This window comes from Pelophylax lessonae, assembly GCF_965119305.1.
Source record: "Pelophylax lessonae genome assembly, chromosome: 13".
Taxonomy (NCBI): Eukaryota; Metazoa; Chordata; class Amphibia; order Anura; family Ranidae; genus Pelophylax; species Pelophylax lessonae.
Window position 1 is genome coordinate 127,958,326 of NC_138780.1, and position 19,089 is coordinate 127,977,414.

General features: G+C 41.6%; 1 protein-coding gene across 8 annotated transcripts in view; it reads left to right on the forward strand.

The window, feature by feature from the left end:
- PCNX1 (pecanex 1) overlaps positions 1-19,089 on the forward strand; it is a 388,730-nt gene that overhangs the window by 175,465 nt on the left and 194,176 nt on the right. For 3 of the 8 annotated variants that reach the window (XM_082275578.1, XM_082275580.1, XM_082275583.1), the window contains 2 exons: positions 443-575; positions 3,910-4,151. The exons of 2 other annotated variants lie outside the window; for them this stretch is intronic. In XM_082275578.1, coding sequence (XP_082131704.1) covers positions 443-575; positions 3,910-4,151 — 375 coding nt within the window. The remainder of the gene's footprint in view (positions 1-442; positions 576-3,909; positions 4,152-19,089) is intronic. 3 more of the 8 variants (XM_082275581.1, XM_082275579.1, XM_082275582.1) reach the window with 3 other exon arrangements.

The window sequence follows — 19,089 nt, forward strand, 5'->3', positions numbered from 1 at the left end:
TACACCTCTCCTTGTTGGGACATTTGCAGTATTGTACACTTAATATATGCATTCAAAGGCTTTCTCATGTATAGAATTTTTCTTTTGTTGCTTTTGAATATTAACCATTTTTATTTTGTTTTCCTTGTTTATTGTGGTGTTAAATTTGTCTAAATTTTGACTCCCATGCTTAAACTGGTAGTGAAACTCTGGCCTAGAGTTGGTAACTACACAGAAAACAGTACACAGATAATACTATGTTTACATTTATGCAACATACCTCTAAGGTTCCTGAACATTTTGTGTAAAGTATGACGCCTGGTATACAATGGCATACAATCCTATCTGACATTGGATTTTCTTTATAGGAGATGGTAATTCAGAGGTAACCTACTTATTGCTAAATTACCAGTTTTTTTTTTTTTTTTTTTTAATTTGACCTAAAGTATCTGTCTTGCTGCAGCAGCACACGCCAGCGAGGAGACAGTAACATTTCGTCGTGAGCGCAGCACATTTAGGCGCCAGGCTGTACGGCGCAGGCACAATGCAGGGAGTAACCCCACTCCTCCCGCTTCACTCATCGGATCACCCCTCAGGTACGGTATTTCAAGCTCCACCGTACTGCATGCTGCAGGCTTCTAATCTTCCCTTAAGCTTGCTACAGTTACCCTTATTTCCCTTTGTCCTAACAAGTACAACCTTCTTCTCTTTTCTGTTGGCTGTCTATGCATGACAATTTGAGCATGTGATCCGCATGGATCTGCTGTGCAGCTGTTTACTCTTTCATAAGGTTGGTGTCCCAAAGCAAAGCTTTAAAGCTGAACTCCAGGCACAAAAAAAGCACACATTCAAGCATTGATGTATTCATTCAAATCGTAAATATATTTTTTAATGTTTCTGATCCAACCACCTGAATTTGCCTCAGTATCTCAGACTGGAAGAGAGGTGCACTAATAAGAGCCATTAAGGCTTTGTTGATGTGTGTCAGCAAAGTGAGCAGAAGGATGACCTCATTAGTCTGATGCTGTTCCTTCACTCTTTTATCACAGGCTGAGGCAATCTAGCAAGTATTACTTTTAGTCTTTATCATTAAAAAAAAGTTGTTCGTCCCTGTGTGGGAGTAGAACTAATGGTTTTCTAAGTTTACCAGTTTAACCACAGCATAGAAGTTGGCCACCAACCTGGCTCAGCTGCCTATGCAAATATCAGGACTAGAAGGACATAATTACAATTTCTATGGTTAGTAAAACTGTTTCCATATTTGTGTTTCAGCAGTGTTTTTAGCTGCCCGGAGTTCATCTTTAACCTTGTATTCCTACATGCCACTCGGTTAACACATAGTGTAGATTTTGTCACAATACGGGTAACAATAAGAGAACCTTTTTTTTAAGTGTACAGTATTAAGAAATTTTACACAGCGTTCGAATATACATTAAAGTGCTTGTAAAGGTAAAAGGGTTTTTACCTTAATGCATTCTCTGCCTGTGCTGTGTCTGAATAGGCGCATATAGACCAGCTTGGGATCGGGCCCATACTAGTGCCCCTATAGCAAGCGGCTTCTTATTGGGGCACTTAAGGGTGGAGGAGCCCAGAGCGCCAGTGGGGGACCTCAGAAGAGCAGGATTGGGGCTGCTCTGTGCAAAACCATTGCATAGAGCAAGTAAATATAACATATTTGTCATTTAAAAAAAAAGAAGCTTTACAATCACTTTAATGTTATAAAAATAGTGAATACTATTTGGCTTCTGAATCCATTGTATCAGATTCCATTGCATTTGCAAAATTTTTCAGGTGCTATTTGTTACATTACCTTTGTATCATTTGCAGGTTTGAGATTGCTAAATTATTTACAATGTCTGTAGCATGGTTTTATAAAAAGACAAATATCTGCAGTGTTAAAAGGATTTTCTTGGCTAGGAAATATTGTGGCAGTTGAAAGGGATGTACTAAACTGATAAAGTTGGTTCATTACAGCATTTAGGCAAAACAAATATTAGTCTGCTCATAAAAAAAAAAAAAAAAAAAAATGCAGGCAGTTTGCATCTGAAACACTTAGTATTTTTTTTTGGAAACGTTAAGGCCCTCTTTCACATTGACAGACCAATTGGTCAGTTTTTCAGGAGGACCCGATCAAACCATTCGTTCTCTATGGAGCTGCAGATGTCAACCGACGTGTCCATTGACACCCGCCGACATCTGTTCCCCCAGCTGTTTGGCGGATCAGACGTCAGTCGGATGAAAACTGATACGCGGTCCATTTCCATCTGGCAGCCCATAGAGGACAGCGGGCTGTGTCCTAGTCCACTCCACTCTCTAACACAGATTAGTCATTCACCTCGTTAGTGGGGTTCAGTGGACTCTGCCAGTGAGAAAGGGGCCTAAGGCTAATTTAGACCTTTGTACTAAAAAACGGAGTCCCTTTCTCAGTGCAGGTTTTGTGAGTGATCATTGTCTTTGAACACCTTTCACTGCATGTCATGCAAACACATTTAGATTGCTGTTTACATGTGTTGACAGCACACCAGAGAGACTGCAGTAATATCCACTTATTTTCCGAATTCACATTTTGAGAGCACCATTCTTATCTGTTGGCTTGAACTACCAGATATGAGCACACAGGTGTGGTAATTGATTCATGTACACAGACCAACACTCCAGCGCTCAGAGGACTGTCACCAAAGCAAATAGCTATGTAGCGATGTGGTTTCTGTACTCTAGTGGAATGTTTAATTGATGCAGCCCTCCTCAGATAGGGAACTTTAAGACAGAACTGTAAAAAAAAAAAAACAGCGCAAATGCCTAGTGCACTAGCCAAGATTTATTGATGCAAAAAGCCAAATGAATACTCCCAAAAGAAAAAGTTACAAGCATTTTAACACACTCAATCATCAACCAGTTTAGCATTCAGTGTCTTGATTGGTAGACTAGTGTTGGCGGAAGCACCCCTCCTCAGGAAGCTCTGGGGAAAGGGTTGCTGCCCCCCAAAACGTGACATTTCGCCAACACTGAAGCATACCAGTCAAGACCTTATGTAATGGTCTGAAAGCAGTTTATCTTCATCCATCTTTATTCCTTTAGAACTGGAAACCTAGCTCCTACATTTAAATGCAGTCCTATTTGAAGCATCAAATTTACTTGAGATTGATCTGCCAAGTCACATACCTACAGCCGCTTTCCATTCTTCCTTCTTTTGCCCAAATGCCAGGCATTCTGGAATGTGTTGGTGCTTGTCTGCCCCTCACCCCTCTCATTTCCCTTTGCACCATCACTTTGACGGTGTACTACTACCTTCGCTGCCAGTAGGAATGTGCAGAAGACATAAAAGCTTCAGCATTATCCAGAAGTCCTTATTAGAATGACCTGACCTTCAGGCAAAGCAGGAGATGCTAGGAGCTGATGCTTGTTACATCCTGGGTGCCAGTTCTTCAGTCCTGTCAGCACCTTGTTTTCTAAATGTACTGGTTCTCAATAAAGGATAGTTTGGAAACAACTGGTAATTACATGATTTGGCTTTATAACAGAGTTTATTTTAAACAGTCCATTTGCGGTGACACTGCTGTATACTACAAAATGAATTATATGATCCCTTGTAAGGATTATTTCGTATACATGTGCTGCAAGTGTTGATTTTTGTCAGCTACTGCACAGTTGTTTCTTATTTAGTAATGGGTATGACAGATGGGAATGTGACACTGGCATTTTCTGTGGCGAGTTTTATTATTTTTATTTATAATTTTTATTATTATTTATTACGATTGAGAGAACATCATTTATAGATCTGTATTGTTGGCTTCTATCTCTAATGGGATATTTTAACTGGCCAGCCTCACTATTTTGATTAAATGTTCATAGATGACATAAACCTTCCGATTCTTGAGGCTTGTTACTCATAGATTTTTATTGTCTTCCCAATAACTGTTTTTGTTGTAGCCTTCAAGATGGTCATCAAGGCCAGCAGTCATCAACCCTGGTCAAAGTCCAGTCCCGCCCCCCTTCCCAGGCTGCTGTGCTCAGCGCTAGCGCCTCCTTGCTGGTGAGAAATGGGAGTGTCCACTTAGAGGCTTCACATGACCATGCATCTGCCGTAGGCAATAGCAGTTTGCACGATGAACTTGGTATGCAGGCCTTATGTAACCTTGGTGACATGGAAGTTTTAATGCAACACATTTTGGGTAATAATGCAGTTCACTTACTCTTTTTCATTCCAGACCCTCCCTGTGTGAATGTGGAAATAACTGATAACATTTTAACTGACCATTTTTTTTCCTTTTAGTTTGATTCTCTTTCCAGACAGCTCAATGGTGTTAACATCAGAACATGCTTTCATTACTGCTAACATGTACTTTTGAAATTTACTCATGCGACTGAAGCTCAGCCTTTCAGATTTAATATTTTATGCTCCTATAGGTTTTTTTTTTCCTTTTTAAATGCAAATTATTACGGTCTCTAATTAATTATTTTAGGTCAAACTGCTCAGTATTTTGGATGCAATTATCACAATCAAGTATTATTGTGTATTTGATGATTTTAGTTAAATTATTACATACATGTTTATGTTTACAGTAGCAAATGGTGAAGTTACGCAGTGTTCAAATTTGGTATTATGCAAATAGTTTGAGTACAAGGTTGTTGCCTCTAGATTTAGTTTGACATATGTTTAATAAAATATACCTGTTTTTTTATGTACTATATAATATATGTATATATGTTGGTGCCATATAAATCTAGGATTTTTTTTTTTTGCTTTATGATCATCCTAATTTATTAGTGCTACTTTTTAAAGTATTTGTATTATGGTTCCTAAATTGTGTAAAATATACATTTTGGCAGACATTTGGAAAAACAAGCACATGTAGGTTTTACTATACCCACTACTTTAAATTAACCATCATGCTAACCAAGGTATTCATATTGCACTTGATCAACTACATCCTGCTTTTAATTTTCTAGCTGTCAGTGTGAAATAGAATAACTACTTTCTCTTTTACTACGAGGGCTGTCAGATAATTTGTCAAAATAGGATGAATACTGTATGTGTACACGTACTACTACTTTAAAAAACTGGATATATCCAGAGAGATTGCCAGAGTTCCTAAATAATATTGCTGACATTTAACATTTGTATTGGTGCCAGTAGAAGAGCTCAACAAATACCCAGATGGTCTCCCAGATTAGTTTCATAAGCTCATCCTAATATTTCCTTAGCCAACCTATATACAGGTGCATCTCATAAAATTAGAAAATCATCAAAAAGTTGATTTGTTTCAGTAATTTAATAAGTGAAACTCATTTTGCGTTACACACAGAGTGATATATTTCAAGCATTTCTTTCTTTAAATTTTTGATGATTATGGCTTTTATGGTTTACTGCTAGTGAAAACCCAAAATTCAGTATCTCAGAAAATTGGAATAGAACACAAGGCCCAAAAAAAAAATAAAATACAGAATTGTTTACTTGCATGAAAAGTATGTCCATGTACAGGTGTGTCTCATCTTCCTCTTGACAATACCCCACAGATTTTTCTATGGGGTTTAGGTCATATAGTTACATAGTTACATACTAGGTGAGGTTGAATAAAGACAATAGTCCATCCAGTTCAACCTGTGTAGGTGTGTGTGACTGTAATCATCTCACATAGCCCTGAATGTTCTGATCCTTGAGATGTACGTCTAAGAGTCTTTTGAAAGCCACCATACTACCCGCAGAAACCACCTCTTGTGGTAGAGAATTCCACAGTCTTGTAGCCCTAACAGTAAAGAACCCCCCACCTTGCCTGAGGTTAAAACGCTTCTCCTCTAATCGCATTGTATGCCCTCGAGTCCTCATGCAATCCCTTCGACTGAACAGCTTTTTTCTAAGCTGAGATCCCCATTGAGATATTTAAAAATTGCTAGCATGTCCCCCCTCCGGCGTCTCTTCTCCAGGGAGAATAAATCAAGCAATTGCAGACGCTCTTCATAATTAAGGTCCTCCAATCCCCTAATCAGTTTAGTTGCCCTTCTCTGGACTCTCTCCAGCTCCAACACATCCCTCCTGAGGACTGGCGAACTGGACAGAATACTCCAGATGCGGTCGGACCAGAGTTTTATAAAGTGGAAGGATTATAGACTTATCTCTGGAATACATCCCTTTCTTTATGCATGCTAATATTCTGCCGGCTTTGGCAGCTGCCGCTTGACATTGCATGCTATTGCCTAGTCTATCATCAACCAAGACTCCCAGATCTTTCTCCATTTTTGATTCCCCCAAGGGTTCCCCTCCTAATGTGTATTGTGCTTTTATGTTTCCAGTCCCCAAGTGCAAAACCTTACACTTCTCCACGTTAAACCTCATTTGCCAAGTCGTTGCCCATTTCGTTATTTTGTCCAGGTCATCCTGTAGGATATCTGCTTCATGCTGTGCAGTTATTGCCCTGCCCAATTTTGTGTCATCTGCAAAAACTGATATCGAACTACTGATCCCGTCCTCAATGCTGTTTATGAATAAATTGAACAAGGTTGGTCCCAGGACTGAGCCTTGGGGCACCCCGCTTGCCACCTCAGACCAGTCTGAGTATGCACTGTTTATTACCACCCTTTGGACACGCCCTTTTAGCCAGTTCCGTATCCAAGAGCAAACCTTGTGGTCGATACCTGCAGACCTTATTTTATAAATTAAGTGCTTGTGGGGAACTGTATCAAATGCCTTAGCGAAATCTAAGTACACCACATCCACTGGTCTGCCCCTATCTAGCTCACAGCTCACCTCCTCGTAGAATGTAAGAGATTGGTTTGATAAGAATGCCCATTTGTAAACCCGTGCTGATTACTGCTGATGTTGTTGTCTTTAGCAAACTCTACGATATAATCCCTTATCATCCCCTCCAGAAGTTTACATATTACTGATGTCAAACTGACAGGCCTATAATTTCCCGGGATATGCCTCTGACCCTTTTTGAATATCGGAATCACGTTAGCTTTCCTCCACTCCCTTGGTACATCTCCTGTCCTAATACTGTCAGCAAAGATCAGGAACAATGGTCTAGATATAACCTTACTGAGTTCCTTGAGTACTCTCGGATGTACGCCATCCGGGCCTGGTGATTTGTCTGTGTTCAGTTTATCCAGCCTTTCCCTGATTTCACCCTCTGTAAGCCATAGTGGCAAGTCCTGTGTATTACTACTAACTATACAGTCATGGTCATTGTACCCAGTGTTAATTTCGTCGACTAAAACCGACTAAAACGTTTTCGTCGACTAACACAATTCAGATGACTAAAATACGACTAAGACTAAAATGGCATTTTAGTCTTAAGACTAAAATACGACTAAAACTAAAATGGCATTTTAGTCAAAAGACTATAACTAAAACTAAATCGAAATTTGCTGCCAAAAATTAACACTGGTGCATGCTCAAAGCATAAATAATAACATATTCGATTTTTCACTCCAGGACCAGCAGAAATTGTAGAGAAATGCTTAAATAATGCATTACAAATTACAATTGAACTACACCCATTTGATTATAGATGACTAAAATGAGTTTGTCGACTAAAATGTAGGGCGTTTTAGTCGACTAAAATATACTGGAGTTTTAGTTGACTAAATACGACTAAAACTAAAACACTTGCAGAAGACTAAAATAGGACTAAAACTAAAATGCCATTTTAGTCCTAAGACTAAGACTAAAACTAAATTGAAATTTGCTGCCAAAATTAACACTGATTGTACCCCTCCGTTTCCTGTGTAAAGACTGACGAGAAAAAAGCATTAAGCACGGTTGCTTTTTCAGTGTCCTCTGTAACCATCCTCCCATCATCGTTGATTATGTGTGCAATATGCTCTGCCCTAGTTTTTTTGCTGTTAATATATTTAACCACCTCAATACAGGGCACTTAAACCCCCTTCCTTCCCAGACCAATTTTCAGCTTTTAGCGCTGTTGCAATTTGAATGACAATTGCGCGGTCATGCAACGCTGCACCTAAACCAAATTTGTGTCATTTTTTCCCCACAAATAGAGCTTTCTTTTGGTGGTATTTGATCACCGTCAGGTTTTTTCTTTTTTGGTGCACAAATAAAAAAAGACTGAAAAGTTTGAAAAAAAAAAAAAAGTTTTTTTTCTTTAGGTTATAAAATTTTGTAAATAGATAAGTTTTTTTTTGCACTGATGATGCCGCACTGACAGGCACTGATGAGGAGACACTGATGAGGAGACACTGATGGGGTGGTACTGATGGGGTGGCACTGATATGCAGCACTGATGGGCACTGATATGTGGCACTGATAGCACTGATATGCAGCATTGGTGGGCGCTGATAGGCAGCGCTGATGGGCACTGATGGGCACTGATAGGTGGCACTGTTGGGCGGCAATGATCGGCACTGATGGGTGGCACTGATCGGCACTGATGGGGGGCACTGATGGGCACTGATAGGCAGCACTGGTGGGCAATAATGGGCACTGGTGGGCGGCACTGATAGATGGCAATAAAGGCACTGGTGGGCAGCACTGATAGATGGCATTGGTGGGCAACACTGATAGGGAGGGCACTGGGGGGCTCTCTGAGCCCTGCTTGCCATCCCTGGTGGCCATAGTAGGCATCCCTGGTGGCGTGCGTGCCCGCGGCGGCGCGATCTCTCTCCTTCTGAAGGACGTTCCGGAACGTCCATTCAGAAGGACGAGACTCCCGCCCGGCCGTATATGTACTATGGCCCGGGTGGGAGGTAGTTAAAGAATTTCTTTGGGTTTTTTTTACTATCCTCCGCTATTTGCCTCTCAAAGTTTTTTTTTTTTTAGCCATCTTGATTTCGTGTTTACATTTATTTTCCTCCTTGTATTGGTCGAAAGCCGGTACTGTGCCCTCTGATTTATATTTCCTGAAGGCCAATTTTTTTCCCCTAATAAGTTTTTTAACGCTATGGTTTAGCCAGCCAGGTTTGGCTTTATCTCTTCTAAATTTATTTTCCATAGGAATGCACTGCAAGATGCATTTGCTTAATATGTTCCTTAAGCATTCCCATTTTTCCTCTGTGGTCAGGGATCCCAGGGTTTGGTCCCAGTTTACCCTTTCCATCAAGGAGTATAATTTTGGAGAGTTTGCCCTTCTGAAGTTTAGGGTTCTTATGTTCCCCACTTGCCGTGTTATGTTGTTATTTACACTAAATGTGATCATCCTGTGATCGCTAGATCCCAGGTTGTCCTGGACTCCTACCTCAGGGATTAGGTCTGGGTCATTAGTGATGAATAGATCCAGGACTGCGTTTTTTCCCTAGTCGGAGAGTCTACCAACTGTGACATGTAATTATCCTGTAAGGTTTCCATGAATAGACAGGCTTTCTGTGAGTGTGTAGTCCCCTCTCCCCAGTCAATGTCGGGATAATTGAAGTCCCCCAATATGATGACTGATCCTAGTTTTGCCACTTTACCCAATAGTGCTAAAAGTTCCCGCTCTACCTCCTCCCCTTGTTTAGGTGGTCTATAGCAAACCCCCACAATTACTTTTCCCTTTTCTCCTTCCCTTTGGAGTTCTACCCACACGGATTCTAACTCCATACTCATCCCTTCCGTAATGTCACTCCTCTCAATCACCCTTACATTGTTCTTGACGTATAGACATACCCCTCCCCCTCTTTTTTTCCTACCCTGTCCTTCCGGTACACCGAATTCCCTTGGATATTGGGTCAGGTGAGTTTGCTGGCCAAACAAGCACAGTGATACCTTGATCATGAAACCAGTCCTGCTGGAAAATGAAATCAGCATCTCCATAAAGCTGGTTAGCAGAGAGAAGCATGAAGTGCTCTAAAATTTCCTGGTAGAGGGCTGCGCTGACTTTGGACTTGACAAAACACAGTGGACCAACACCATCAGATGATATGGCTCCCCAAATCATCAATGGCTGAGGAAAATTTTGCATTTCATTTGGAAATCAAGATCCGAGAGTGGAGAGGCACAAAATGTGCTGGAGGTCCAGTGTGAAAATTCCACAGTCAGTGATGATTTGGGGAGCCAAATCATCTGCTGGTATTGGTCCACTGTGTTTTATATCAACTCCAAAGTCAGCACAGCCTTCGACCAGGAAATTCTAGAGCACTTCATGCTTCCCTCTGCTGACCAGCTTTATGGAGATTCTGATTTTCATTTTCCAGCAGGACTTGGAACCTGCCTACACCACCAAAAGTAATACCTGATTTCATTTTTATGGCATCCCTGTGCTTGATTGGCCAGCAAATTCACCTGACCTAAACCCCATAGAAAATATGTGGGGTATTGTCAAGAGGAAGATGAGACACCAGACCCAATAATGTAGATGAGCTGAAAGCTGCTATCAAAGCAACCTGGGCTTCCATAACATCTCGGCAGTGCCACAGGTTGATCGCCTCCATGCCACGCCGCACTGATGCAGTAATTCATGCAAAAGAAGCCCCCACCAAGTATTGAGTGCATACTATACTGTACACTGACATACTGTTAAGTGAGCCAACATTTCTGTATTAAAAATTCTTCTGTAATCTAATTTTCTGAGATACTGTATGTTGGGTTTTTACTAGCTGTAAGCCATAATCCTCAAAATGCTTGAAATACAGTTAGGTCCATGCATATTTGGATACAGGCACAATTTTCATACTTTTTGCTCTGTGTGCCACCAGAATTAAATTTAAAACAAAACAATCCAAATTAATTTGAAGTGCAGACTTTCAGCTTTAAGTCAATGAGTTGAACATAAATATTAAGTACAAATTTTAGGAATTGCAACAATTATACACAGTCCCCCACCCCCCCCCCCCCCTTTTCAGGGGCTAAAATGTATTTTGACAAATATAGTCATTAAATGTTCATTTTTAATATTTTGTTGAGAATTCTTTACTGGCAATGACTGCCTGAAGTCTTGAACCCATGGACATTACCAAAGACTGGGTTTCCTCCTTTCTAATGCTTTGCCAGACTCTAGCTGCAGCTGTCTTCAGTTACTCTTTGTGGGTCTTTCTTCCTTTAGTTTTGCCTTCAGCAAGTGAAATGCATGCTCAATCGGGTTGAGATCAGGTGATTGACTCGGCCATTGCAGAATATTCCACTTCTTTTCCTTCAAAAGCTCCTGGGTTGCTATTGCAGTGTGTTTTGGATCATCTGTACTGTGAAGCGCCGTCCAGTCAACTTTGCTGCATTTAGCTGAATCTGAGCTGACAGTATACAATGCCTTGCGAAAGTATTCGGCCCCCTTGAACTTTTCGACCTTTTGCCACATTTCAGGCTTCAAACATAAAGATATAAAACTGTAATTTTTTGTGAAGAATCAACAAGTGGGACACAATCATGAAGTGGAACTAAATTTATTGGATATTTCAAACTTTAACAAATAAAAAACTGAAAAATTGAGCGTGCAAAATTATTCAGCCCCCTTAAGTTAATACTTTGTAGCGCCACTTTTTGCTGCGATTACAGCTGTAAGTCGCTTGGGGTATGTCTCTATCAGTTTTGCACATCAAGAGACTGAAATTTTTGCCCATTCCTCCTTGCAAAACAGCTCGAGCTCAGTGAGGTTGGATGGAGAGTGTTACAGCAATTTTCAGTTCTTTCCACAGATTCTCGATTGGATTCAGGTCTGGACTTTAACTTGGCCATTCTAACACCTGGATATGTTTATTTGTGAACCATTCCATTGTAGATTTTGCTTTGTTTTGGATCATTGTCTTGTTGGAAGACAAATCTCCGTCCCAGTCTCAGGTCTTTTGCAGACTCCATCAGGTTTTCTTCCAGAATGGTCCTGTATTTGGCTCCATCCATCTTCCCATCAATTTTAACCATCTTCCCTGTCCCTGCTGAAGAAAAGCAGGCCCAAACCATGATGCTGCCACCACCATGTTTGACAGTGGAGATGGTGTGTTCAGGGTGATGAGCTGTGTTGCTTTTACGCCAAACATAATGTTTTGCATTGTTGCCAAAAAGTTCGATTTTGGTTTAATCTGACCAGAGCACCTTGGCTTGTGGCAAACTTTAAACAACACTTTTTATGGATATCTTTAAGAAATGGCTTTCTTCTTGCCCCTCTTCCATAAAGGCCAGATTTGGGCAGTATACGACTGATTGTTGTCCTATGGACAGAGTCTCCCACCTCAGCTGTACATCTCTGCAATTCATCCAGAGTGATCATGGGCCTCTTGGCTGCATCTCTGATCAGTCTTCTCCTTGTATGAGCTGAAAGTTTAGAGGGACGGCCAGGTCTTCGTAGATTTGCAGTGGTCTGAAACTTCCATTTCAATATTATCACTTGCACAGTGCTCCTTGGGATGTTTAAAGATTGGGAAATCTTTTTGTATCCAAATCCGGCTTTAAACTTCTCCACAACAGTATCTTGGACCCTCCTGGTGTGTTCTTTTTTCTTCATGATGCTCTCTGCGCTTTAAACGGACCTCTGAGACTATAACAGTGCAGGTGCATTTATACGGAGACTTGATTACACACAGGTGGATTCTATTTATCATCATTAGTCATTTAGGTCAACATTGGATCATTCAGAGATCCTCACTGAACTTCTGGAGAGAGTTTGCTGCACTGAAAGTAAAGGGGCTGAATAATTTTGCACGCCCAATTTTTCTGATTTTTATTTGTTAACGAAGTTTGAAATATGCAATAAATTTCGTTCCACTTCATGATTGTGTCCCACTTGTTGATTCTTCGCAAAAAATTACAGTTTTATATCTTTGTTTGAAGCCTGAAATGTGACAAAGGTCACAAAATTCAAGGGGGCGAATACTTTTGCAAGGCACTGTATCTCTAAACACTGCAGAATTCATCCAGCTGCTTCTGTCTTCTGTCACATCATCAATAAAAAAACAATAATACTGTGCCACTGGAAGCCATGCACGCCCATGCCATCATACTGCCTCCACCATGTTTTACAGATGATGTGTGCTTTGGATCATGAGCTGTTCCAAGCCTTCTCCACACATTTCTTTTTCCCTGTCATTCTGTTACAGATTATTCTTTCATCCATTCAATGAATGCTTTTCCAGAACTTGTCTGGCTTTTGTTTTTTTAGATGTTTTTGTCAAAGTCTTATCTGGCTTTTCTATTCTTCAGGCTTATGAATGGTTTGCACCTTGTGGTGAACCCTCTGTATTTGCTTTCGTGATGTCTTCTCTTGATTGTAGACTTTGACAATGATATGCCAACCTCCTGGAGAGTGTCCACTTGTTTGGATGTTGTGAATGGGTTTTCTTTACCATAGAGAGGATCCTGCGATTGTCCACCACTGTTGTCTTTCATGGTCCAGGCCTTTTTTTTTTGTTGCTGAGCTCACCAGTGCATCGTTCTTGCCTCCAGAATGTGCCAAACTGTTGATTTAGCCACTCCTAATGTTGCTGCTATCTCTCTGATGGATTTGTTTAGTTTTTGAAGCCTTATAATGGCATGTTTTACTTGCATGGACAGCTCCTTTGAATGCATGAAGTAGGTTCACAGCAATAGATTCCAAATGCAAATACCACACTTAGAATCAACTCCAGACCTTTTACCTGCCTAATTGATGAAGAAACAACGATAAAGTGGCCTACACCTGGCCATGAAACTGCTTTTGATTCAATTATCTGATTACTGTTGGTCCCTAAAAGGGGGGATGGCTATTCTTAAGAGCTGTAATTCTTAAACACTTACTCCGATTTGGATATACATACCCTCAAATTATACCTGAGTGTGCACGCTTTTTGCCCATATCCATTATAGAACTATAGCTTGAATATGATTTGGTAAATACCTGGGGAAAAAAAATGTGCCTGTTGTCAAATATATAGTGACTTAACTGTATATCACTCTGTGTGTAATGCATCTATATAAAATGAGTTTCACTTTTTGAATTGAATAACTAAAAGTGTCTTTTTGATATTCTAATTTTTGAGATGCACTTGTGTATATTCAAAATTGGTATAGAGGAACTCAGAGGTCTTGCAGAGGAGATAGATCAAAGCAGCAACGTTTTTACTGTCTGTTTCATTGAAGTTCAGTCCATCTTAAGTTTTGAGAAAGGACTGGGCGTCCTCGAAACGTTGACAATAAAAACGCGGCTGTTTTGATCTACCTCCTCTGTAAGACCCCTAAAGTGCCTCTATACTAGTTTTGGGTCTATGAAGGCTGGCTAAGGAAATAATAAGTTGAGCTTATGAGACCAATCTAGGAGACCATCTGGGTATTTTATGAGCTCTTCTATCTACAGTGCTTCCGGAAGGTATTCACAGCGCTTCACTTTTTCCACATTTTATGTTACAGCCTAATTCCAAAATGGGTTAAATTCATTAATTTCCTCAAATTTCTACAAACGATACCCCATAATGACAACGTGAAAGAAGTTAGTTTTAAATCTTTGCAAATTTTATTAACCACTTATGGAGCAAGCCTATTTCTGACACAGTGATCTCCCCTCATGGGTGAATGCGCACTTCAAAAAATGCGATCTCACAGTTAAGCTGAGTCTGAATATGCCTGTGAACCTCTCCTGGGTTCAATAAGTTGAAGATCTCTTGGCAGCTCTGCTCCCCATGCACTGATCTCCCAGTCAGTGGATGATATTGTGGTGATATACATAAGAGAAGAGAGCTCCAATAGTGCTTATATCATTTATATACCATCTTTATTATGACCTATCCAGGCAAATGAGTACACATGCTCATGGTGCTTCCAGCACACCAGGCTACAACGGACATTAGTTTAACCACTCAAGGACCAAGCCTCTTTCTGACAGGTTTACAAGTAAAAATCAGTATTTTTTGCTAGAAAATTACTTAGAACCATTATATATAATATTTTAGCAAAGACTCTAAAGAATAAAATAGCTGTCGTTATTTTTGTCACGCGGGATTTGCGCAGTGGTCTTTCAAACGCAATTTGTTGGAAAAAATAAATTTCACTGAATTTAAAAAAAACTAAACAGTAAAGTTAGCTAAATTTTTTGTATAATGTGAAAGATGTCACGCCAAGTAAATTGATACCTAACCTGTTACGATTAAAAATTGTGCACACTCGTGGAATGGTGACAAACGACGGTACCTAAAAATCTCCATAGGCGACGCTTTAAAATTTTTTAAGGATTACTAGTTTAGAGTTAGAGTAGGTCTTTTTAGAATTATTGCTCCCGCTCTGAAAATCGCGGCAATACCTCACGTGTGATTTGAACACAGTTTTCCTTTGCGGGCGCTGCTTGCGTATGCGTTTTCTTTGCTGCTCATGGTGACTGGGGCCCTTTTTAGCTTTATTTTTTTCCTATTCATTTTATTAAATTTTTTTTAACACTTTTTTTTTCTAAAATAAAAAAAAAAAAAAACTGATCACTTTTATTGCTGTCACAAGGAACTTGTGACAGTAATAGGCAGTGACAGGTACTCTTTATGGAGGGATCGAGGGTCTAAAAAGACCCCAGACCCCTCCACTGCACTTCAAAGTATTCAAAATGCCGAAATCTGCATTTTTGAATGCTGACACGTGACATCCCTTCCGGGTTACATGATCAGAGACCCGATCAAAGCTGAATCTGGCTTCGTTCGGGACTCCAACCAACCTGCGGATGTGCAGCTGATTGCCCATTTCTCCCAGTGGGACGGGACACCCAGGCAGAGTCCCTGCCCCCGTCCCCTTCCTCTCGCTGGAATAACGGTTGAGCCGCATGGGTTGTTATCTCCTGAAAGCCGACCGCCGGCTCTAAAAATTCAGTACTGGGAGATGCCTACCGCTGAAGGCCTCATTCCGGTACAACCACTTCATTGCGGGAAGTGGTTAACAACGAAAAAAGCGCACATGTACATAAGTGTTCACAGCCTTGGTCATGACACTCAAAATTGAGCTCAGGTGCATCCTGTTTCCACTGGTCATCCTTGAAATGTTTCTACAACCTGATTGGAGTCCTCTTAAGACAGCATTGTATCAAGGCACAGATCTGGGGAAGGGTACAGAAAAATGTCTGCCACATTGAGGGTCCCAATAAACACAGTGGCCTTCATCAGTAAATGGAAGAAGTTTGGAACCACCAGGACTCTTCCTAGAGCGGGCCGCCCAGCCAAACTGAGCGATCTGGGAAGAAGGGTCTTAGGGAGGTGACTAAGAACCTGATCGTCACTCTGACACAGCTCCAGCATTTCTCTGTTGAGTGAGGAAAACCTTCCAGAAGAATAACCATCTCTGCAGCACTCCACCAATCAGGCCTGTGTGGTAGAGTGGCCAGATGGAAGCCACTCATCCGTAAAAAGCACATGACAGCCCATCTGGAGTTTGCCAAAAGGCACCTGAAGGACTCTGACCATGAGAAACAAAATTCTCTGGTCTGATGAAAATAGATTGAACTCTTTGGCCTGAATGGTGAACATCATGCCTGGAGGAAACCAGACACTGCTAATTACCTGGCCAATACCATCCCTACAGTGGAGCATGGTGGTGGCAGCATCATGCTGGGGGAATGTTTTTCAGTGGCAGGAACTGGGAGACTAGTCAGGATCGAGGGAAAGATTAATGCATTCATGTACAGAGACATCCTTGAAGAAAACCTGCTCCAGAATGCAGTGGACCTCCGACTGGGGCGAAGGTTCATCTTCCAACAGGACAACGACCCTAAGCATACAGCCAAAATAACAGAGTGGCTATGGGACAACTCTGAGAATGTCCTTAAGTGGCCCAGCCAGAGCTCAGACTTGAACCTATTTGAACATGTCAGAGATCTGAAAATAGCTGTGCACCGGCGCTCCCCATCCAACCTGATGGAGCTTGAGCAGTCCTCCAAAAAAACAAAACAAAACGGGAAACTGCCCAAAAATAGGTGTGCCAGGCTTGTAGCATTATACTCAAAAATACTTGAGGCTGTAATTGGTGCCAAGGGTGCTTCAACAAAGTAATAAGCAAAGGCTGTGAATACCTATGTACATGTTGTATTAAAAAAAAAAAACATTTTCAAAGATTTCAAACAAACTTATTTCATGTTGTCACTATGGGGTATTGTGTGTAGTATTTTGAGGAAAATTATTTTAATCCATTTTGGAATAAGGCTGTAACGTAGCAAAATGTGGAAAAAGTAAAGCACTACGAATGCGTTCCGGATGCCCTGTATCGATCTATAGCAAGAGATTATCTTTTTTTTTTTTTTTTACACATATACATGTGACCCCTGCAAAAGCCTGATCTTCTGCCTACCCAAAACATGAACTATTTATCTGTATTGTGAGGATCAAGGCCGTAAACAGTAGACCTAGACATCTAACCACGTTAGACAATTTTGGTAACCAAAAAACAAGCTATATAATTAGCCAAACACCCTCCCTGCTTTCAACTTTCCCGATCTTAGTAGTTCTAATGATGGACGTCTTCGTGTGTGTAAGAATGTGTCTTTTTTATATAGTGAATACATGTTAACACCAGTAAACCTGTATTTTACAAATTTTCTTCATACTTTGTTTTCATAATTTTGTACCTATCATAGGTCTTAGACTTAAATTAAATTTCAAAGTGGTTTACCAGTTGATTAATTGGGAAAATTAAGATTTCTCTGTCGCTCATTGACAGATGCAGTCCTCTTTGATTAATATCAGTAGGGTTATACTGCCCCCTACAGGAGTAGGACACTAGGCAGGAAAAACTTTCTGGCCACACCTTAGGGGCAGTCCCAGAGGGTATATCCTCTCTCTCCCTGCTACAGGATGTCAGTTTTTTTCTGCCTAGTCAGGAGTAAGGACCTAAGTTCCTTGCTGGGATCTCTGGTCCCGGCAAGCTTTTTTAGATCTTTTTTAGTTAGCTTTTTCTCTCCAGTTTTTGTTCCTGTGAGATCTTCAAGCAATTATGCTGGAGCTGGGTGACGGGCTGGATGTTGAGATCCAGTGGTCACCCCAGCCGGCCTACGAGCGCTTGCAGGCCCTAGCTCCACGCTGGGTCGGCCGCGACATAGTCCCACTGGACAGGGACTGGCCCCGCGAGTTAAACGTCTCGCCAGGTCGCCTACGACCAGTCGGAATCTGAGTCGCGGCGTCCGTATTGGTCGACAGCCCCCCCACCTCGGTGGAGAGGGGTTCTGTCAGGAGTGGGTGCCCGCCTGTTCCGGTATGGTGAGTAGAATGTTCCCCCTGTCGGGTTTTGGGAGTAGACGCGGGCCCCTCCGTGGGATGGTCGGACCCTCATGATCCCGGGTTCCCCTCTATCCTGTGACACACTCCACATATCTCCTCGCTAGTATGAGTTGGTGAGTAAGGTATACTCCAGGAGGCTTGGTTTGGGAGCTGACAATCTGTATGAGTCTGTCGCTGCAAGGAAAGCCTGCATTGTAAAAGGACTGAGGAATCCATGACTGATGTTGGTCAATGATGGAGACAGGGCGCCGCTGGTGTTACTGTTAAAACAGTCGTGCAGAGGGGTGATACCGTGCAGAGGGGTGATACTATCAGGCATCATCCAGGGGGTGCGGCACCTGGCTCCGCCAGTGCGCGCGCCCTTGCCGCCCTGGGATCTTAATTTGGTGTTATCGGTTCTTCAGAAACCTCCCTTTGAAAATATTAGGGAGATTCCCTTGCTTACTTTATCCCAGAAGGTGGCCTTTTTGGTGGCTATCACTTCTGCACGCAGGGTGTCAGAACTGGCCGCATTGTCCTGTCGTTCCCCATATCTGGTGGTTCATAAGGATAAGGTGGTTCTTCGTCCGAATCCATCCTTCCTTCCTAAGGTGGTTTCAGATTTTCATCTAAATGAGGATATTGTGCTACCTTCCCTGTGTCCTAAGCCCAGTCATCCTCGGGAGTTTGCGTTACACTCCTTGGATGTGGTTCGGGTGATCAGGGTGTACTTGAATACTACAAACTCTTTCCGTAAGACTGATTCACTTTTTGTGATCACGGATGGCCCTAGAAAGGGGTTGCCTGCGTCTGCCATGACTATCTCCAGATGGATCAGACAGACGGTGGTACAGGCTTATTCTATTAAGGGTCGGGTTCCTCCGTTCCCTGTTAAGGCGCACTCCACTCGGGCGCTTAGTCCTTCCTGGGCTTTCCGCCATCAGGCGTCAGTGGTTCAGGTTTGCAAGGCGGCTACCTGGTTGTTGGTTCATACCTTTACAAAATTTTATAAAGTTGATGTGCTGGCATCGGCGGATGCCTCTTTTGGCCGCAAGGTTCTGC